Source organism: Haliaeetus albicilla, chromosome 13 (assembly GCF_947461875.1).
Source record: "Haliaeetus albicilla chromosome 13, bHalAlb1.1, whole genome shotgun sequence".
Taxonomy (NCBI): Eukaryota; Metazoa; Chordata; class Aves; order Accipitriformes; family Accipitridae; genus Haliaeetus; species Haliaeetus albicilla.
In genome coordinates this window covers 24,574,302-24,590,658 of record NC_091495.1, presented here as the reverse complement: position 1 = coordinate 24,590,658, position 16,357 = coordinate 24,574,302, and the positions used below count along the sequence as shown (strand labels likewise).

Genomic DNA, 16,357 nt, shown 5'->3' with positions numbered 1-16,357 from the left:
TTAGGCTGAGAAAAATCTTGCTACATGCTTTGGGCCATCAAAAGTTTACAGCGGCTCGAAGACGTACTAGACAAAAAAAGGCCATCATAAGCTATTGCACATAGGGACACGATACAAAGCTAGCAGGAGAGGGCATGGGAGTGACGGTGCTAATAACCACCACGTTCTCTCCAAAACTTAGTTTTATATGGGTTAGGTGGCCGAATGGAGGCTAAAAAGACAGCCAAAAAGCCACCCATCCGTAGTTTACCAGGTTGCAGTGGAACTACCGCAACTACTCCAGCGTCCCCTTTCCCCTCCCCGGGGAACTGCCCAACTGCCCCTACTCGCCGCCTCAAAAGCACCTGCCTCCGGCCTGCGGTGCCACTCTCCGTGCGCAGATGAGTGGCGCTCAGCGGCACGGTCAAGGCCGGCCCTCTCCCTCTCCTCTCCCTCTCCTCTCCTCTCCCTCTCGTCTCCTCTTCTCCTCTCCTCTCTTCTCCTCTCCCTCCTCTCCTCTCCTCCTCTCCTCTCTCCTCTCCCTCTCCTCTTTTCTCCTCTCCTCTCCTCTCTCCTCTTCTCCTCTCCTTTCTCCTCCTCTCCCCTCCTCTCCTCCTCTCTTCCCCTCTCCCCTCTCCTCTCCTCTCGCCCCGCCCCTCTTCCCGCCAGCCGTGTTAGGGCTGGCCCGCGTCACGGTCGCCCGCAGCCCCCCCCCCTCCGCTCGGAAGGGGGCCGGGGGCGGGGCGCCCCGCCGAGCCCGCCTCCCGCCGCCCACGGCGCCCCGCCCGCTGCGGCCCTTGGGCAGCCCCGCGCCGTCACGCGCCCCGCCCCCTGCCTCCCCCACCCCCCCGAGCTGCGGGAGGCGCCGGGCGCGCGCACCGCCGGGGGCGGGGGCGCGGGCGCGCGGGCCGGCGTCTCCAGCTGCGGCGGCAGCTATGGCGGCGGCGGCCTCGCAGCGGGACCCGGGGGATTGGCAAGACTTCTCGGGCTTCCAGCCCTCCGCGGGGAGCGGTTCCGAGGCCGCCCGCGACAAAGGCGGCTGGGGCGGTGGGGATTTGGGGGCGAAGCTGTCCCTCTGCTTCGAGCCCCCGCAGGCCCGGGCTGGCGGCGGCGGCGGCGAGAGCCGCGTTCCGCTGCGGCCCCTCACGGAGCAGAGCGCCCTGCAGGACGACGAGTGAGTGCGGGCCCGGGGGGGAGGCAGGCAGAGGGGGCGGCGGCGGTTGGGCCGCCCGGGGCGGAGGCCTGGCCCGGCCGGAGGGGCCAGGCGGGGCGGGGCGCGGGGGCGGCGCGGGCTCGGCGGCTCGCGGGCTCGGCGGCTCGCTAGCCCGGCCCTGCGAAGGCGCTGGCCCCGGTGGCCCTGCTGGCCCCGGTGGCCCTGCTGGGCTTATGGGCTGCGGGAGTTGAAGCCTTTCCCCGCCCGCGGGACTGCAGCTGGGAGCCCCCGGGCCCGGAGGCGGGGGCAGGCGGACCTGTTCAGCCTGCGCGGCGGACATCGAGGTTTGACATCGAGCCTTCTGGTCCCGTTTCCCTAACGGCCAGGGAAGTGCGTGAGCATCCCGGTGCCTCTTACCCCCGGGGCAAGAGAAGTAGCTGTCCGGAAATGCGGAGTGGCCGAGGGTGGTATTTGTTTAGCGTCTTGCAAAACGCCCGCTGTTTCAGTGTTTGAAATTGATCATGGAAAGTACGGAAAGCAGATGGAGAATAAGATGTCAACTGCAACAGCGATAATTGTTTTTCCCCCTGAGCAGTAAAGCCTTTCTGATCTATGCTGCTTTCCTGTTTTTAACGTTATTTTACAAGTATTTATACGTGTTATTTTACAGTAAATTTCAGTCAGCTTATCTTCACTGAAAATACTGCAGTTTTTCTGTTACTTTGAGGTAACTAAATTGCATATCTTTTTCTAAGAGAAGGAAAAAAATACCTGTTAGCAAAAGACTAGATATCTGTGGTATAAACAATGAGGTAAGTTCAGAGAACCATGAATCAGAGACATGTTGGGCAGTGATGAGGCTCTGTCTGCCCTTCTGTGTCTGGCTCAGCCGTTCCTCTGACCTCCTCTGAGCCTAGCTAGGCAACCGCTCCAAACATGCACCCACAGCTTAGCACTTAGAGGCAGGGTTTGTTAGCTGACTTGAGGCAGCAACCTGCTAACAGGGCTGCCCTGTTTCAAAATCTGAACTGGTATACCAGAATAGGACTGCGTATGCAAGCCTCCATTAACAGCCAGAGAGGTTGTACACTGTAGACACAGTAAAGATCAACTGCAGACGAGTGGTGGGCTGAGGTCAGCAAGAGTACTTCTGGATAAAACTAAATTCTTGCAAAATTTTAGTATAATTTGTGCATATTCATTATTCTCTGATAAATGGAAAGAAAGAAAAAGATTTGGCTCAGAATTTGCTACTCTGCTAATTCCTGATTTTAATGTGCAAAAGGCGGGGAAAACAGAAAGAATGCTAGGAATGGAATTTGTAGCTGAGCTCGAATTTCATTAAAAGGAAGGACTCATCCACCCCCCAAGAAGATTTTGAGTATGGTTATGTAAGTAGTAGTGAAGCTGTCTCTTCATCACATTGTTTTATTTCACCGCTGTGCATACGTTGTTGGTTTAAAAAGGGGAATAAATTATGTTTTTCAAAAAAACATTTTCTTTTAACTTCAAAACATTATAAAAATACTGTCAGTAACTTGTAGATGAGTATTTAGGGAGGAAAAAGTAGTCGTTGATAGAAATATATTATCATTATAAATATGTTTACTGCTGATCAGTTGCTGCTTGTTTTAAGGTCTTTGGTTTTGTTCCTTTATTCCTCTCTCCAGGATTTGGAATGCTTTGACTGATAATTATGGTAACGTAATGCCAGTTGACTGGAAATCTTCCCACACCAGAGCTTTGCACTTGCCAACACTGAATCTTTCAGAAAAAGGGGTAAGTTCTGATCAGCAGGAATACCCTCTTTGGATCTTTTATACTCAGCAGGGAAATAAAACAATTTGCATCTGTATAAAAGAGTGTTGTCATTAAATGGCTTAAAATATTGTTAGTGCTTGGCATTATACATGAAAGGTTTTTAAAAATCAAACAACCGTTGATGTATGTTTGCATCTCCTTGGGTTGCAATAATTCAGGGTTAGTTTTAGATGGATATTCATTAGAACCAGAGTGTGATAGAAAAAATTGTAAAATGAGAAAATGTTTCACATAAAGTCTTTCTACTGTCTCTTTCATGTTGAACACTATTGTGGGTAAGGGAGGAAGAAAGGTGGGAGTACTCTGATTTAGTAAATCCAGTGTGGTCTTTTTTTTTTTAAGTTCATCTCATTCTGCAGTCAGGTAGAGACTGAAGTGGCTGCTTTTACAGGAAAGGTAACCCAGGAGATACTGAGAGTTTGGTTTGGTTGTTTTTCTTACTCAATGAGTAGAATAGTGGTCTGGGGAGGGAGCAGGGAATGAAGAGTTTCAGAGAGGTTTATAGAAAGGGTTGTCCTCTGATCTTAAAAGTGGATTAAAAGGCTTCAGGAAGAAAAGCTAGGAAGAGTTCCCATTTCCCATGTCTTCTGAGGAAACAAGTGGCTTATCTTTTAAACATAGTGAAGTTGAGTTAGGTTGTAAAAATATCTGTGTGTGTAACCTGAGAACGGGGTAATGCTTTGACTTCTGCCATCCATTATAGAATCCACAGCTACTTTTTACTGTGACAGGAGCAAAGATTGTTCTGCTGAAGAGGATACTTTGGGGTTCAGCAGGGGAAGAACTCACTTTCTCAGTCTGAGTCTGATGATTATCCCTTGAATTTGACTTGTGTTTATTCTAATTTTTATTAGAATGTTTATTCAGATTTTCTAAGTGCATTTAGAGTAATTAAATCCTTACATTTAAAGTAAAAAGACTTACAACCCCCCCATGCCGTGACCTTTTTGTGTGACTGAAAAATGGACTAGAAGACTGATGGATTTCTTGATAAGGAACTAGGTACAATATAAAAAAATGTTTCATATAGGTTTTTCTAAGTTCTTTGCAGGAAGTTATGAAGGAAGTACATAAAAAAAAAATGTAAAATGGTGTTGCTGGATTAGAAAGAATCTTAGGTATGCTGCCAGTAGAGGGAAAATCAGTTTATGGATTAAACATATCTCAAGTTTTTTCAGCTTTCACTCCACCTGGCATGCCTTTTGATGTGTAAAGCCCATCTGTTTGGGAGTGCTTGACATACTGATTTTTTTCTACTTCTCTGTGTTTCAGCAGTTATTTCTGGATAGGTGACAGCACATATGGACCAGCTAGTAGCTTGTTTTAACTTTCTTACAATGAATGCTAACAGCCAAGCAACACTTCCTTGATGCGTTTGAAATGAATAATATGCTGTTGCACTTGTGTTTAAAGTATTTCTCTTCCTGTTTTATAGGGGAAAAAAATGTAAACTGAATGAGGCTGATTCTTCTAATTTTTGTTGCTTCACATCACAGATCTATGAACACTTTTATAAGGCTCTGACTGTCAAAGAAGTAGTTGGGTGGAAGTGTTGTACAGTGGTACAAGGAACAAGATTGCCCAGTTGCTTCTTTATTGTATTTTTGTTAGATTAAACAGGTCATTCCCTGGTAGGAGTGTGAGGACAGAAACAGGCATGGAGTGTGGCTGGGTGGAAGGCCAGGTGGTCATTTTGGTATCAGCTGTAGCTTGGGCTGGTTTAGGTGGTTTATTAGCCTAAATTATCAGAATATATTCTGATAATCTCGCAAAATGTTGTTTCTGGGCTGTCAGGAGAAGAAGGTGATCTCCTTCTGGATAAACTGTTATCCTTGCTTACTATCCCATAGTTGTTGTCATAATCCTATATACATGGAAAAAATTTGAGGACTGTAGACATTAAAGGATTTCAAAACTGGGATGTATCTGTGCAGTAGGTGAACAGATGTTCTTAGTGGAGCCTTGTCACCGCATGGTTATTGGTATTCAGATTCTGGAAAAAAGTGGGCATTTGACTTCATTCTGATGGCTGAAGAAATACAAATTTTATGTTTTCCCCTACAGACTAGCTATCTGGGGATATCAGTAGCATCTTCAAAATGAATCTGAGAACTATGAAAGTTTCTGAAGAAACTGGGAAAATTAGAGGAATTACAACAAAAATTTAAAACTGATACACTGAGACCAAGGACTTAATACAGCTAGTCATAATGCTCGTAAATTAGCCCAAAATCAGTTAAAGCAATTAAGCTCAAAATCTCAAAGGTTGGGGGTTACAGCTTTTGGGGACTGGGGGGGCTCTTCTAGGTTTGTTTGGCTGGAATCTAGTAATATACAAAGTGCAGAAAAAGCTAACAACTTTGTAAATAAACTAGAATATATCACTGTGTTAGAGTAAAATATACCTGACTGATTAAGGAGGGAACTTAAATCTTTTACTATATGTATATCTTTGGTTTTGAAGGATGAGTGTAACTTGATGGTGTATGTGTGGGAACAGCGTTATTTCTCTTTCTTTTAAAAAAAGAACCTGAGATATTGAACAATATATTTTTAAAATAACCCGGGGTCATAACCATGTTCTGTTTTTTTAAAACAGCTTTTTTTCGTGTCTTTTATTATGTGTAAAAGTAGAACTATAAAAGCACTTGAAATAACAGGTTTGTGTCATGTTAGAGATTATAGATAGGTTTTCACCCCACACTGACAAACATCTATCTTCATTTAAGTTTTAAATATCTACATTGGATTGACTGCCTTCCGTGCAGATATCTGCATGTCATTGTGTATATGGTCTTTATATGCTGAGGGTATTTAAAGACTAACAGCTATTTTAACTTTCTCCAATTGCAGTTTTGATTTCAGTTCTTAAGGTACTTCAGTTTCCAAGTATTTGACAGCAGTTGATTCTATTATTATGGGCAAGGAATCTGTTTGATTCTTAAAATTCAATTCCACTTTTCTTTTTTATATATGTACATGTATTTTATATATATAGGTACACACACACACATGTGTATTTCTGTTCACATAAATGCACGTTTTCATGCTCTCTAGGTAAATGATAACTTGAACCTTGACCTCTCAGATGACGAAGAGCTGAGGGAACAGTTGGATATGCACTCTATCATTGTTTCCTGCATCAATGATGAACCACTCTTCACAGCAGAGCAGGTAAAGTGTTCAGCAAAGACCATGTTGTTGGTGTAGTATTTTCTTTTAGTCTAGTTATTTTTTGTTGTTCTTCCTTGTTGTTCACCATAGCTTAAGCTTCTTGATTGTTCTTTTTTTAGGGTTGTAATAATGTGTGAGATATTACTGCATCATTCAGATTTGAAAAGTATTCCAGTGCTTCAGGTGCGGTTGATAGTCCAGGGTCTTTGAAATCTTTATACATTTCTTACCATGAATTAGTCAGAAATACTACTAAATTAAATATATGTGTTAAGAAGCAAAAATATTTTCAGAATATTGGTGGTATTGTAGAGTTTGTCATTTTCCAGCATCACTGTATGGCCATTCATATCTTCATGTGGCTTTGTGGTTAGCAAGAATTCTTTCAAGTTTTTGCCTAATGAGAGCAGATCAACAGTTCAGCTACTAAGCTTTCAAATTACTTAGTGTCTAAAGGCTTCTGTTCCAAATCCATGGATTTACTTAAGTTATCTTGAAAATCACTCTCCTGAGTAAGGTTAATGACTGTCCCTTAAGATCCTGCTTTAGAAAGTGAACGCAAGAATATATTTTCTTGTTGTTTAAATGTTTACCTCTGAACTGTGATGAACATGGTTATTAAGAGTACAAGAGACAGGATTGCTTGAACTGCCTCAGTTCTTTTTTACTGTAAGGTGGATCTCAGCACTGTCTACAGCCTTTAAACCTGTAAAAGATGATGTGTTATTTATTCAGCAGTTCAGTTAATAATTTAGTCTTTAGAAATATAGTCATTTCTATACTGAAAAGTAAGCTCTCTATGCACAGGATTTCTGTTCTCATACTTTCTGTCTGGCTCAGATCTTAAGTCCAAGGATGCAGTTCAGCTTCAGATTATGATGGATCAGTTCATAAAACTTCTCATAAGCATAGTAGCTTTTCAAGTTATTCAGAGCTTTTTTTTTTCTTTTTTTGGCTTACAGAAGTATAGTGAAATGGGGGGTGGGGAGGTAATTGATTTTTGTTGTTGTTTTGCTTTCCTTCAACTGAATACTCAGAAAAGATATTCCAGCTCACTCTTTACTTCAGTTCTATTAAGCAGAACCATGTGTACCTTCATATACAAATAACTGTGTAGTTTCAACACACTGCTTGTTATAAGGTCACCAATTTATCTTGAAAAGGTAGTTTTATTCTCAGAGAGCAAGGATGGGGAGGAAATGTCAATATGATTTTGTTGATTCTCTTCTATCCAGTCTTGGTGTTAGTTTCATACAGCAGTATCTTTGCTAATCGAAAGTAAAAAAACCCTTAAGCTCTTAACAGCTTTGCTTCAAATTTCAGGCTGTTTCTCTTTGTGCAGGAGGGTTTTCATAAGGGTTTTAATTTTTTGAAGGTGATTGAAGAAATAGAGGAAATGATGCAGGAATCACCTGATCCAGAAGATGATGAAACACCCAGCCAGTCAGATCGGCTCTCCATACTTTCCCAGGAAATTCAGACACTCAAGAGATCCAGTACGAACAACAGCTACGAAGAGAGTAAGTGATATTTATTTAGTATTTCGCTCTTATGCTTATTGAAAGTAGTTTAAAGAGTAAGTTTGCTATGTGTTTGATTTCTAGCAAGTCCTTCTTATGAAATACCTGCATTCAAAAATATTTTCAAAATGCCCTGAAAGAATAAACTAGATTTAGAACATAGAAGACTTATCTTTGTCAGCTTTCTTAACTTAGAATAAAAATAAAACTTTACAGAATTTCAATTTAAAGCAAATATGTTGAAGCTTGATTCACTAGAATGAGCTCCCTTCATAGGTAAAGTGTTAAGTTGATCATTTTTGTTAAACTTTATTAATTTCTGTATTTTAAAGTGAGACACTTTTCTTGAGGCCAGTACACTCTGTTTAAGAAGACTAGCTAAAGCTCTTGAAAGCTATGCAGTAAATAAAGAAAATGGTGTTTCTTTGGTTCTGTTTCAGTCACTGCAACATATCTTGATATACAGTAACATAAAAATAAGGCAATCATTGCTTTTTTTGCCCCATAAGGACCTTGCATATTTTTCTCTCCTCCCCTTCCATTCCTCTTCAAAAAGGTTAAAAGTTTAAAAAAAAAACCCAAGACTTTTTATCATCTTCTACTCATATGAAATCATCTGTTTTTCCCTATACAACAGGAAAGGAGAAATTACATGTCTAGTTTAATTGTAGTAGGTTGAATTGTATGTAGAAGAAACCTGTGATTAATCAGTTTGATGATAGAAATTTGTTTCATCTGTGTGTTTGTCAAAATCAATTCTAGAAGGTGATGGAAACACAAAGAATATTTGCTAGATGACCCTTCTACTTTGGTCCCTCTTACAAAGTTCAGTGCTTTCTTTCCTTTAGTCTGGGTCAGCAATATAAATTCTGTAGAAGATTCAGAAAACTGGCCGACCTTTTGTGACATGACTTACAGTTTCTGCTACATTTCAGATTTATGGAGGAGATCCCATTTTCATGGTTGGACTCTTAGCTGTCTCAAGACATAAATTTCAGGAATGTGAAAGCAAAGTGTATACTGCTCAGCAAGGCTTCCTGCTTTTCTGACAGTTCCATATGTCCTTAGGTTTGGAGCTAATCAAGCTTGCTTGGCATTTCATATCATATTTATTTTGCTTTGCCTTAGGAGTTCATCTTGTCTATTGCATCTTTATAGTTTAAAGGTCAGCCTTGACCAAACAATGCCTTTAGTTAGTTTGGCAGATAATTTAACTTTGCTTCACCAGTTTCTCAGAATCTGCTTTTATGTCCTTTAGGTCACTGTTTTATGAAAAGCTCTTGCTACCTGTTTTTTTTGTGTGTGAAGCTGCTTCAGAATTAGTCTGCATCTCTCTGAAATTGTTGAAGGGTTTTCCTAGAAACTGTCTGGCTATTATAAGGCAAGTCAGAGTTGTTTAATACTTAGGATTGAGTGCAGGAAATCAAAGCTTGTATTTACTTTATTCTTGGATAGGAAAAGACATGTATTAAGACAGTCCAAAAATAAAACCAGTTACAGCTCCGGTTACACAGGTGAGTCCTTTAGCCTACATATGTAAGATTTAATCCAGGTAGCCTTCTGCATTTGAATTACTCTGTCTTCACTCGCCTCTGTCAGCTGAGTAGCTCCTATGTAGCCCTCTTGTAGGCTTTGATAATAACTGATCTATCATAAAAAAAGTCAGGATTGCAGTTGGGTAATATTTACCTATGTTTTTGGAACAATTGCTTCTTAGGCTGTTAAGCTGGTTCTTAAGTGTTGGGACTCACTGGTACTCTCTCTAGTCATGTTTCATAAGAACAAAACAGTGGTGCAACCTATGTTTTTTAGACTGTCCTTTGTACTGAATGCATATGGAACTTAGTTATATTATTTTTTACCACAGAGTATACTCGGTTTCACAGACTGTAAGGCCTATTCTGCAACTTACAGCCACAGAGCACCAGATAAGCTTGTCGCTGAATTTACGTTTCTTCCCCCTGCTTCTGTTTGAGTTGATGTTGCTATTTGCTATTGCTGACAACCAGAGCTGACTTTGCAAAAAGTTAACTGCTGTGGTAAGACCTACTGTGGTAACATGCAATGCCTGTGAGCACAGCCAAGATCTGTGTTGCAAGTAGAGGCCATAACCTGCATGCTACATACTTAGAATAGTTTAAACAATATAGGCGATGGATGGTTCAAACTACTTGGAAAATTAGATCCTTACGCATATAGTACTGTTACAGTGTTTGAACAGAGTTTAAGGCCTAAGCTACTCTGAAAAACTGTGGCTCCTTGCTGGAGAATTGCCTTAACAGGTTTTACTGCTTTTTCTTTAGTAAGTGACAAGGAGCTTTCTCCAATGGGTTTTCCCTGCTGTAGTTTAAGAGAGAAAAATCACATTTCACCTATTGCCTTTGATGCTTCTAAGGGCTATACTTTTTTGTAGTTGGTGGCCTTATTTGTATTTTTCAACACTTGTCCGTAGGCACTTTCCCTTACAACAGTTTTTTTAGATGTGACATGTACTAGACTAATTCAACATAACCAAATAATTATGAACATGTAGGCAGTGTCTTTAAACATATTGTACCCTTCAGTATAACCAGGACTAGCCATCTCTGAAATGCCAATGAAAATTATGTTCTGTGACATAGCGACTGCTGGGACTTACTAGGTTCCTAGGTGTGTCAGACTTAATTGGGAATGGAAAGCAGTCCTCAAAGAACATGCTCACTTTTAACCCAAGCAAGCCTCAGAACATTCTTCTTGGTCATAATTTCACTCTCTGTAATACATGACCCAACAGTATGTTCAAAATGCGAACATGGAGGGTTTTTTGTTTCCAAACTGACATTTTACAGGCTTCTGATTTAGCTTTCACCAATTCAGTCTCATGCTTTCTCAAAACTATTTATGCTTATTTTTGATTGAAACAAGCCTGTCAGCTGATTTTGATCTAGGTCCTTGTTTCAGGTAATAGAAGGCCATGCTTTTGACTACAGTTCCCAGACAAAGAGAATTTGGAGGACTTTGTTGGTGTTTCTACTAAATGCATCTGAAAGTATTATCATAAAAGCTTGGCACAAGCTTTTATTAATATGCATCCATACCTTAGCAATATCCCCAAGAAGAGTATAGTTCCTGTATTACTGTAGGTGAAATACCCAAGGATTCCAGAGATGCCGGTGTTCATCATTGTGTCAGAAAATATGGAAACCTTTTACTCTGAACAATGAGCATAGATGCAAAGTAATAGTTAACAGAGATGTCAGTATTAGAAGTTTAGCGCTTACTTCAGCTTCCATAACTATGACATGCTCTTCATATTTGCAGATTATTCCAGATTTCTCGGAAATAAGAAGAAAGTTCAACCATCTTCTTGTTGCTAATCTAGTTGTCCCTGTTTATTCCTTTAGGAATATTGTTTTGTTCTGTGTAGTTTTAGAATTGAATTTTTTTGTTTTGAAAAATTTCAGGGTACTTTTTTCTTGTAATTCCCACAAGTATTCTCATGCTTAAAATCTTGACAGATTACTTTTTATATCAACTATTTATAGGAGTAAAAAGATTGTCTGTTGCTGAGTTAAATGAACTGCTAGAAGAAATTGAGACTGCTATTAAGGATTATTCTGAGGAACTGGTACAGCAGCTGGCTCTACGAGATGAGTTGGAGTTTGAGAAGGAAGTGAAAAACAGCTTCATTTCTGTCCTCATCGAAGTACAAAACAAACAGAGAGAACACAAAGAAACAGCAAAGAAGAAAAAGAAGCTGAAAAACGGTAGTCCTCAGAATGGTAAACAAGAAAGAGGTCATATGCCTGGAACAGTAAGAAAATTTCTGTAACTATTTATACATTCAAAATATTTTTTTTTTCCCTATGGGAAGTAGTAGTCCTAGATTCTGTCAAGATACCTGGTACACCTGCTTCCATGCCTTCATTTGCAGACAAGGCTTAGGCACTTCCTATTGAGATTATGTTTTTCACAAGGTCATACAACATTTTACTCTTCTCATGCTCAAAAGATTTTTTTTTTTTTTATTGTTTGCAAATTAGGCTGGAATCAACATACCTTTCTTGCAAAAAACTGTCTTTGGATGTCCTGCTGTGCGTTCTGTTGTCAGTAGGCAAACTCATTTATCTGTTTGGTTTCACTGTATGAATTTTAGTATGTGTGTACTACTGTTAGTCTTGGAGGAAATTCGGTGTTATTGTTGGTGTCATTGTACAGATATTTATCGATCATGTTGCTTTTTAGGTAGGAAAAAAGTAAAAGTCTTACCATGGATCTGTTGAAACCTGGGGCAGAGTTACTACGTCCAATGAGAGACAGGGGTGAGGCCAAAGTGTAGTGTAGGTGTACAGGGAGGAGATGATTTGGTTTATTCTTTACAGAACATAGCAACAAAAGGAGAAATTTCTTTCTCAACAGAGTTTGAATAATAGGAGGCAGAGAATGAAAGAAATTAGGTTATTATCTTGTCAGTGCAATTTTTTCTTTCTTATCTGTCTAGTATAATTTTAAATTACTTAAGTGGGATATTAATGTTAGAATTTCTTAGTGTCTCTCATAGAATGCAGAAAATGTGGTTAATGTTTTGTAGGTCTTGGCTAAGTCCCAGAAAGAATGCTTCCGTTTGACATCAGAAGGTTTTGTGTTTTGTTTTTCAAACATAAGGAATAAACATTTGTAATGAAACATTAATTCTTCAGATCTATTTCTAAACTAACAAGAATAAGATACCTGTGATATAACCCAAATGGAATTCTGATCTTGTCCGTCTAATGAAAAGCGTTTGTGTATACAGCTAAGTTTTAATGGCATTCTTAAGAAAGTGTATGTCTGGAAAACAATACAAAATTGTCATCCCTTTGCAAGAGCACAGTGAAAAGTTCAAATGTACTCCTTTTTGGTTCTCAGTCATGGAGAAACAGAAAGTGGTATTCTAACTATAAAGAAAAATAATTATTTGGGTTTGAAACTCAAGTTGAGTGATCCATAAGCTGTTCTGGTTAGTTTCAAGTTTAGAGATTTGAATGATGCTTTCAAGTATAACTGTGCATGGTCCCAGTATAAGACATTTTCGTATTTGGTTGCTTCAAGATATAGATGTGTCAGATTGCTTTCTGAGAGGAATTAAACAAACTAGCTCCCAAGTAAGACAGTAGGCAACATACGTGTGGTTCCTTTGAAAATAGCTTTCACTATGACCAAGTACAGATTTGAGCCTTCTCCCAGAAAGAGGTGCAAGCTTCCTTCCTTCAATGAGCTTTTTTTTAATTTTGGTTTTTTTAGGAAGTGCTGAGAATATGCATACAGATAGTATGTTCAGGTAACTTTGTGAAGAGTGAGTTTCTGTTAATAAATAATGTAAAAATCAGTAATTTTATTAACTAAAATTATAATGAAGTCTCATTTAAATACAAAGCTTGCAAATAGGGTTAAATTTTTATACTCTTAAGAAAAATCAATTCTCCTGTAGATACTATAATTGTATTTTAATAAACAGAGGTTTTTAATTCTTTGTCCTTAATACAGCCTTTGGGTAAATCACTTTAAGAAAGACTTCTAAAACTTCTTTACCTCTCTCACAAGGGCAAACTGGGGAGTAATTAAAAATAGTCAGGGCTTGAAGATACCAGTTCCTTTAAGTAGGATATCTTAAAAGAGTTAAGATGGCTTTGGCAACATCTATGTCTATTTACTGACCTCATTGTGCTTTAGAAGCAAGTGAATACTGTATTCCAGCACATTTTATTCCCCCTCCCATAAATAAATACATTCAGATAAGCATGCTGAGGCGTGTGCATCATACTGCCCTGTGTCAGCAGCCTGACAGTTTCTTCTTTTTATATTCTTGTCAGTTGCTGATTTTTATATCTCATGCTAAACATCAGAATTGTTTGGGGTTTGTTTTTGGTTTTTTTTTCACTTGTCTTCTCCAGCAAGCAAAAAGGATTACAGAGTTCAAGAAAAAAAAACTGTGGTTGGATTATATATTAATTTTTCTTTACTTGGATTCCATGATTCCTTGTTATGGAGCTCAAAATTGATATGGGCACATTATTAACTAATTGTGTATATTTTATCATATTACAAAAATATGGGGAATGCTAATTGTTGCTTCAGTAATGGAAAAGGAAGCATGAAAGCATTAAATGTTTGAAAGACTAGAGCTGAAAATGACTACCTCTCAACAGTGTTTCTAGTAGGTACTTTAAAATCTGAAAAATTGGTATCAGCAGTGTCTCAGAGTATATTGCTTAAACTCAAATTTTAAAGGAGATTGTACTGTGAAATAAACTTTAAAAAATACTATTACATTTGAAATTGAAGCAGACTTAAAAGGCAAGTCTCAATTATTGTGTCTGCAGTGTGAAGATTTTGTTTAAGTTTTGATGTAGATATACTGCTGAACTGCCTTTACAAGGTTTGCTTTTTAATTATAAAAATTAAGTAGGTGAACAAAAAAATAGAAATGTGCTGAAATACATCTTAGAGCTTGTCTTTGTCATTCGTCTTTTATAGTCTTAATAAATGCTGATTAATAGTCGTCTTCTGAACTTTTCTCTGTCCCTTTTTTTCTTTCTGCTATGTTTTCACTACTTTTAGCGCTTCAGCATGGAAGGGATCTCAAATGTCATACAGAATGGCTTCCGCCACACGTTTGGAAACTCAGGTGGAGAGAAACAGGTGCTGGGCTATCTTCTCTCTTTTCCTCATTCTTTGCACTTTCGGTAGGAGCCAAGATCTTGAAAACTGACAGTAGTTGAAGATAAATGCTGCGACAGGAAAAAATAGGACAAAAATGTTGTAAACTGTACTCTTTCCCTGCCTCAGGACTCTGGTCAGCCTACAGTCTCTTTCTCTCCTCAGCAGCTCGAGACAGTCGGGACTTGATATCCTGATGCACTGAAATAATAATCCTTATTTCTTACTCCAGACTAAAAGTCTGGTTTGGCATAATGCATGCTTCAAATACATTGCATGTCTGTAAAAATCTAATATCCAGTCAAAGAATATGTATCAGGTTAGACATAGCATTTCAGCCTTCAGCATTAAGGACGTGGGTAATATCTCCAACTGAAAAAAGGTTTTCTTTTTTCTTCAAATGTTTAGAGCCGATACATCTAAAACCACAGTAGCATCTAGAAAATGCGTGGACTCTACTGTATGTCTTTTTGCCTTTGAAAACTGCATGATGTTAAAAGCAGCCAAATCCGTGCAATGCAGATTACTGATAAAAAAAACCATAAGCCATAGGCAAGTTTGTGTCTTTTCATCGACTATTCAAATGTTGAAATACACAGCACAGAGACCCACATTCCATAGGTATCACTGTAGATGTTACATATACATAAGTAGCAAGATTCTTATGCTTTATTTCAAAGTAATACTTAATTGTTTGTTTCAGAACTGTAGTATGTATTTTATTGAATACATTCAGTATTTTGGTAGTGTTAATGCTTATGCTATTGTTCAGGCTTTTGGCACCCATTACAAAATATTGGTATTTTGTGTTATTTAACGCATACCCACCCGTTATAGTTTATGCAGTTGTGTCAGAGGAGTGTGTTAGATTTTTTTTTTTTTTTTTTTTTTTACTACTGTTTTATTTTTTTCTCCTGGTGAGAAGTGCATTGAGGCAATAAACTGCCTGGTAGTTCAGAAGTTGTGGCTGATTAGGCTTTTGTCTGGAAGATGAGTGGAGTATCCTGCAGGGGAGTTCAGGAGGTGAAACAACTCCTCTCCAGACGTTTCTGAATCATGAGGTTAGAAATCATGGACTTACCCTCTTTCTCAAGCAAGGTATATGTATGAGAGTTCATGAATCCATAGATCTGCTATTTGTCCCCAGCTGGGGGGATCTTGAGTACGTGCATAGAGCTTACCTAACAGAGTTTCTGTGACTCTACATTATCTCAATACTGGTAAAAGTAATAGCTGGGTTTTTTTTCTTTGCTATCTTTAACATTTAATAATATATTACAGCTGTTTACCTGTATCTTTAGCTGTTTTAAATTTCATGTGTTTTCATAAAGTGAACGTGGTTAGCTATGCCAGCCTCTCTTACTTTTGGTTAAAAGACTGCTTATATGCATGTCTCTATTTAATGCACTTTTTCTTATTTGACTGCCTCCTAACTTTCTAGACATAGTTAGCATAATCATGTATTAATAACAACACTGATTGGATAACTTTTCCAGTTGTTTTTTTGAGTTAGTTTACTAATGTTATTCTTCATGTTGATCATACTTTTCCCCCGGTTTATCTTGTTAGCAGGTTTATGGGGTTTTGTCCCTTCCTGTATCCTAAAGCCAATCATAGAAATAACAAGAACTTAAAATAAAAAATAGGGGAGAAAGGTAGGAAAGATACCATGTCTTTTCTGATTTAGTCCTAGAAATCTGTTTTTCTATGGCATTTGGGTTTTGTTTGGGGTTTTTTCATTTGTTTGTTTTTTTGTCACATTACCAAACCCTGGCCCTGCTTTTAAAATATTGGTGTCATCTTATTGCAGCAAGTTGCAAAGTAAAAGAAGTATCAGATGTTCAGTTGCTTAGTGGTGCTCTCAGAATATTCATTTGAGTGTTTTTTTCAGGGTGTATTGTCATAAACTCACCTGAACGTGTTTTCTGCTAGCAGGGAAGAGTTAGTTAACAATCTGGAGTTGTGCTCAAAAAAAAATGCAAGGGCAGACATTTTTTTGTATACCTTAGAAGGTAGAAGTTCATACACATAA

At 39.0% G+C, this 16,357-nt stretch overlaps 1 protein-coding gene across 3 annotated transcripts in view; it reads left to right on the top strand.

Moving 5' to 3' along the window:
• The first annotated feature begins 830 nt into the window (after positions 1-830).
• FEZ2 (fasciculation and elongation protein zeta 2) overlaps positions 831-16,357 on the top strand; it is a 29,490-nt gene continuing 13,963 nt past the window's right edge. Inside the window, exons 1-6 of one of the 3 annotated variants that reach the window (XM_069800534.1) lie at positions 831-1,153; positions 2,803-2,911; positions 6,011-6,127; positions 7,503-7,647; positions 11,172-11,440; positions 14,227-14,307. In XM_069800534.1, the coding sequence (XP_069656635.1) occupies positions 915-1,153; positions 2,803-2,911; positions 6,011-6,127; positions 7,503-7,647; positions 11,172-11,440; positions 14,227-14,307 (960 nt within the window). In that variant the 5' untranslated portion in view covers positions 831-914. The remainder of the gene's footprint in view (positions 1,154-2,802; positions 2,912-6,010; positions 6,128-7,502; positions 7,648-11,171; positions 11,441-14,226; positions 14,308-16,357) is intronic. The other 2 variants (XM_069800533.1, XM_069800535.1) reach the window with 2 other exon arrangements.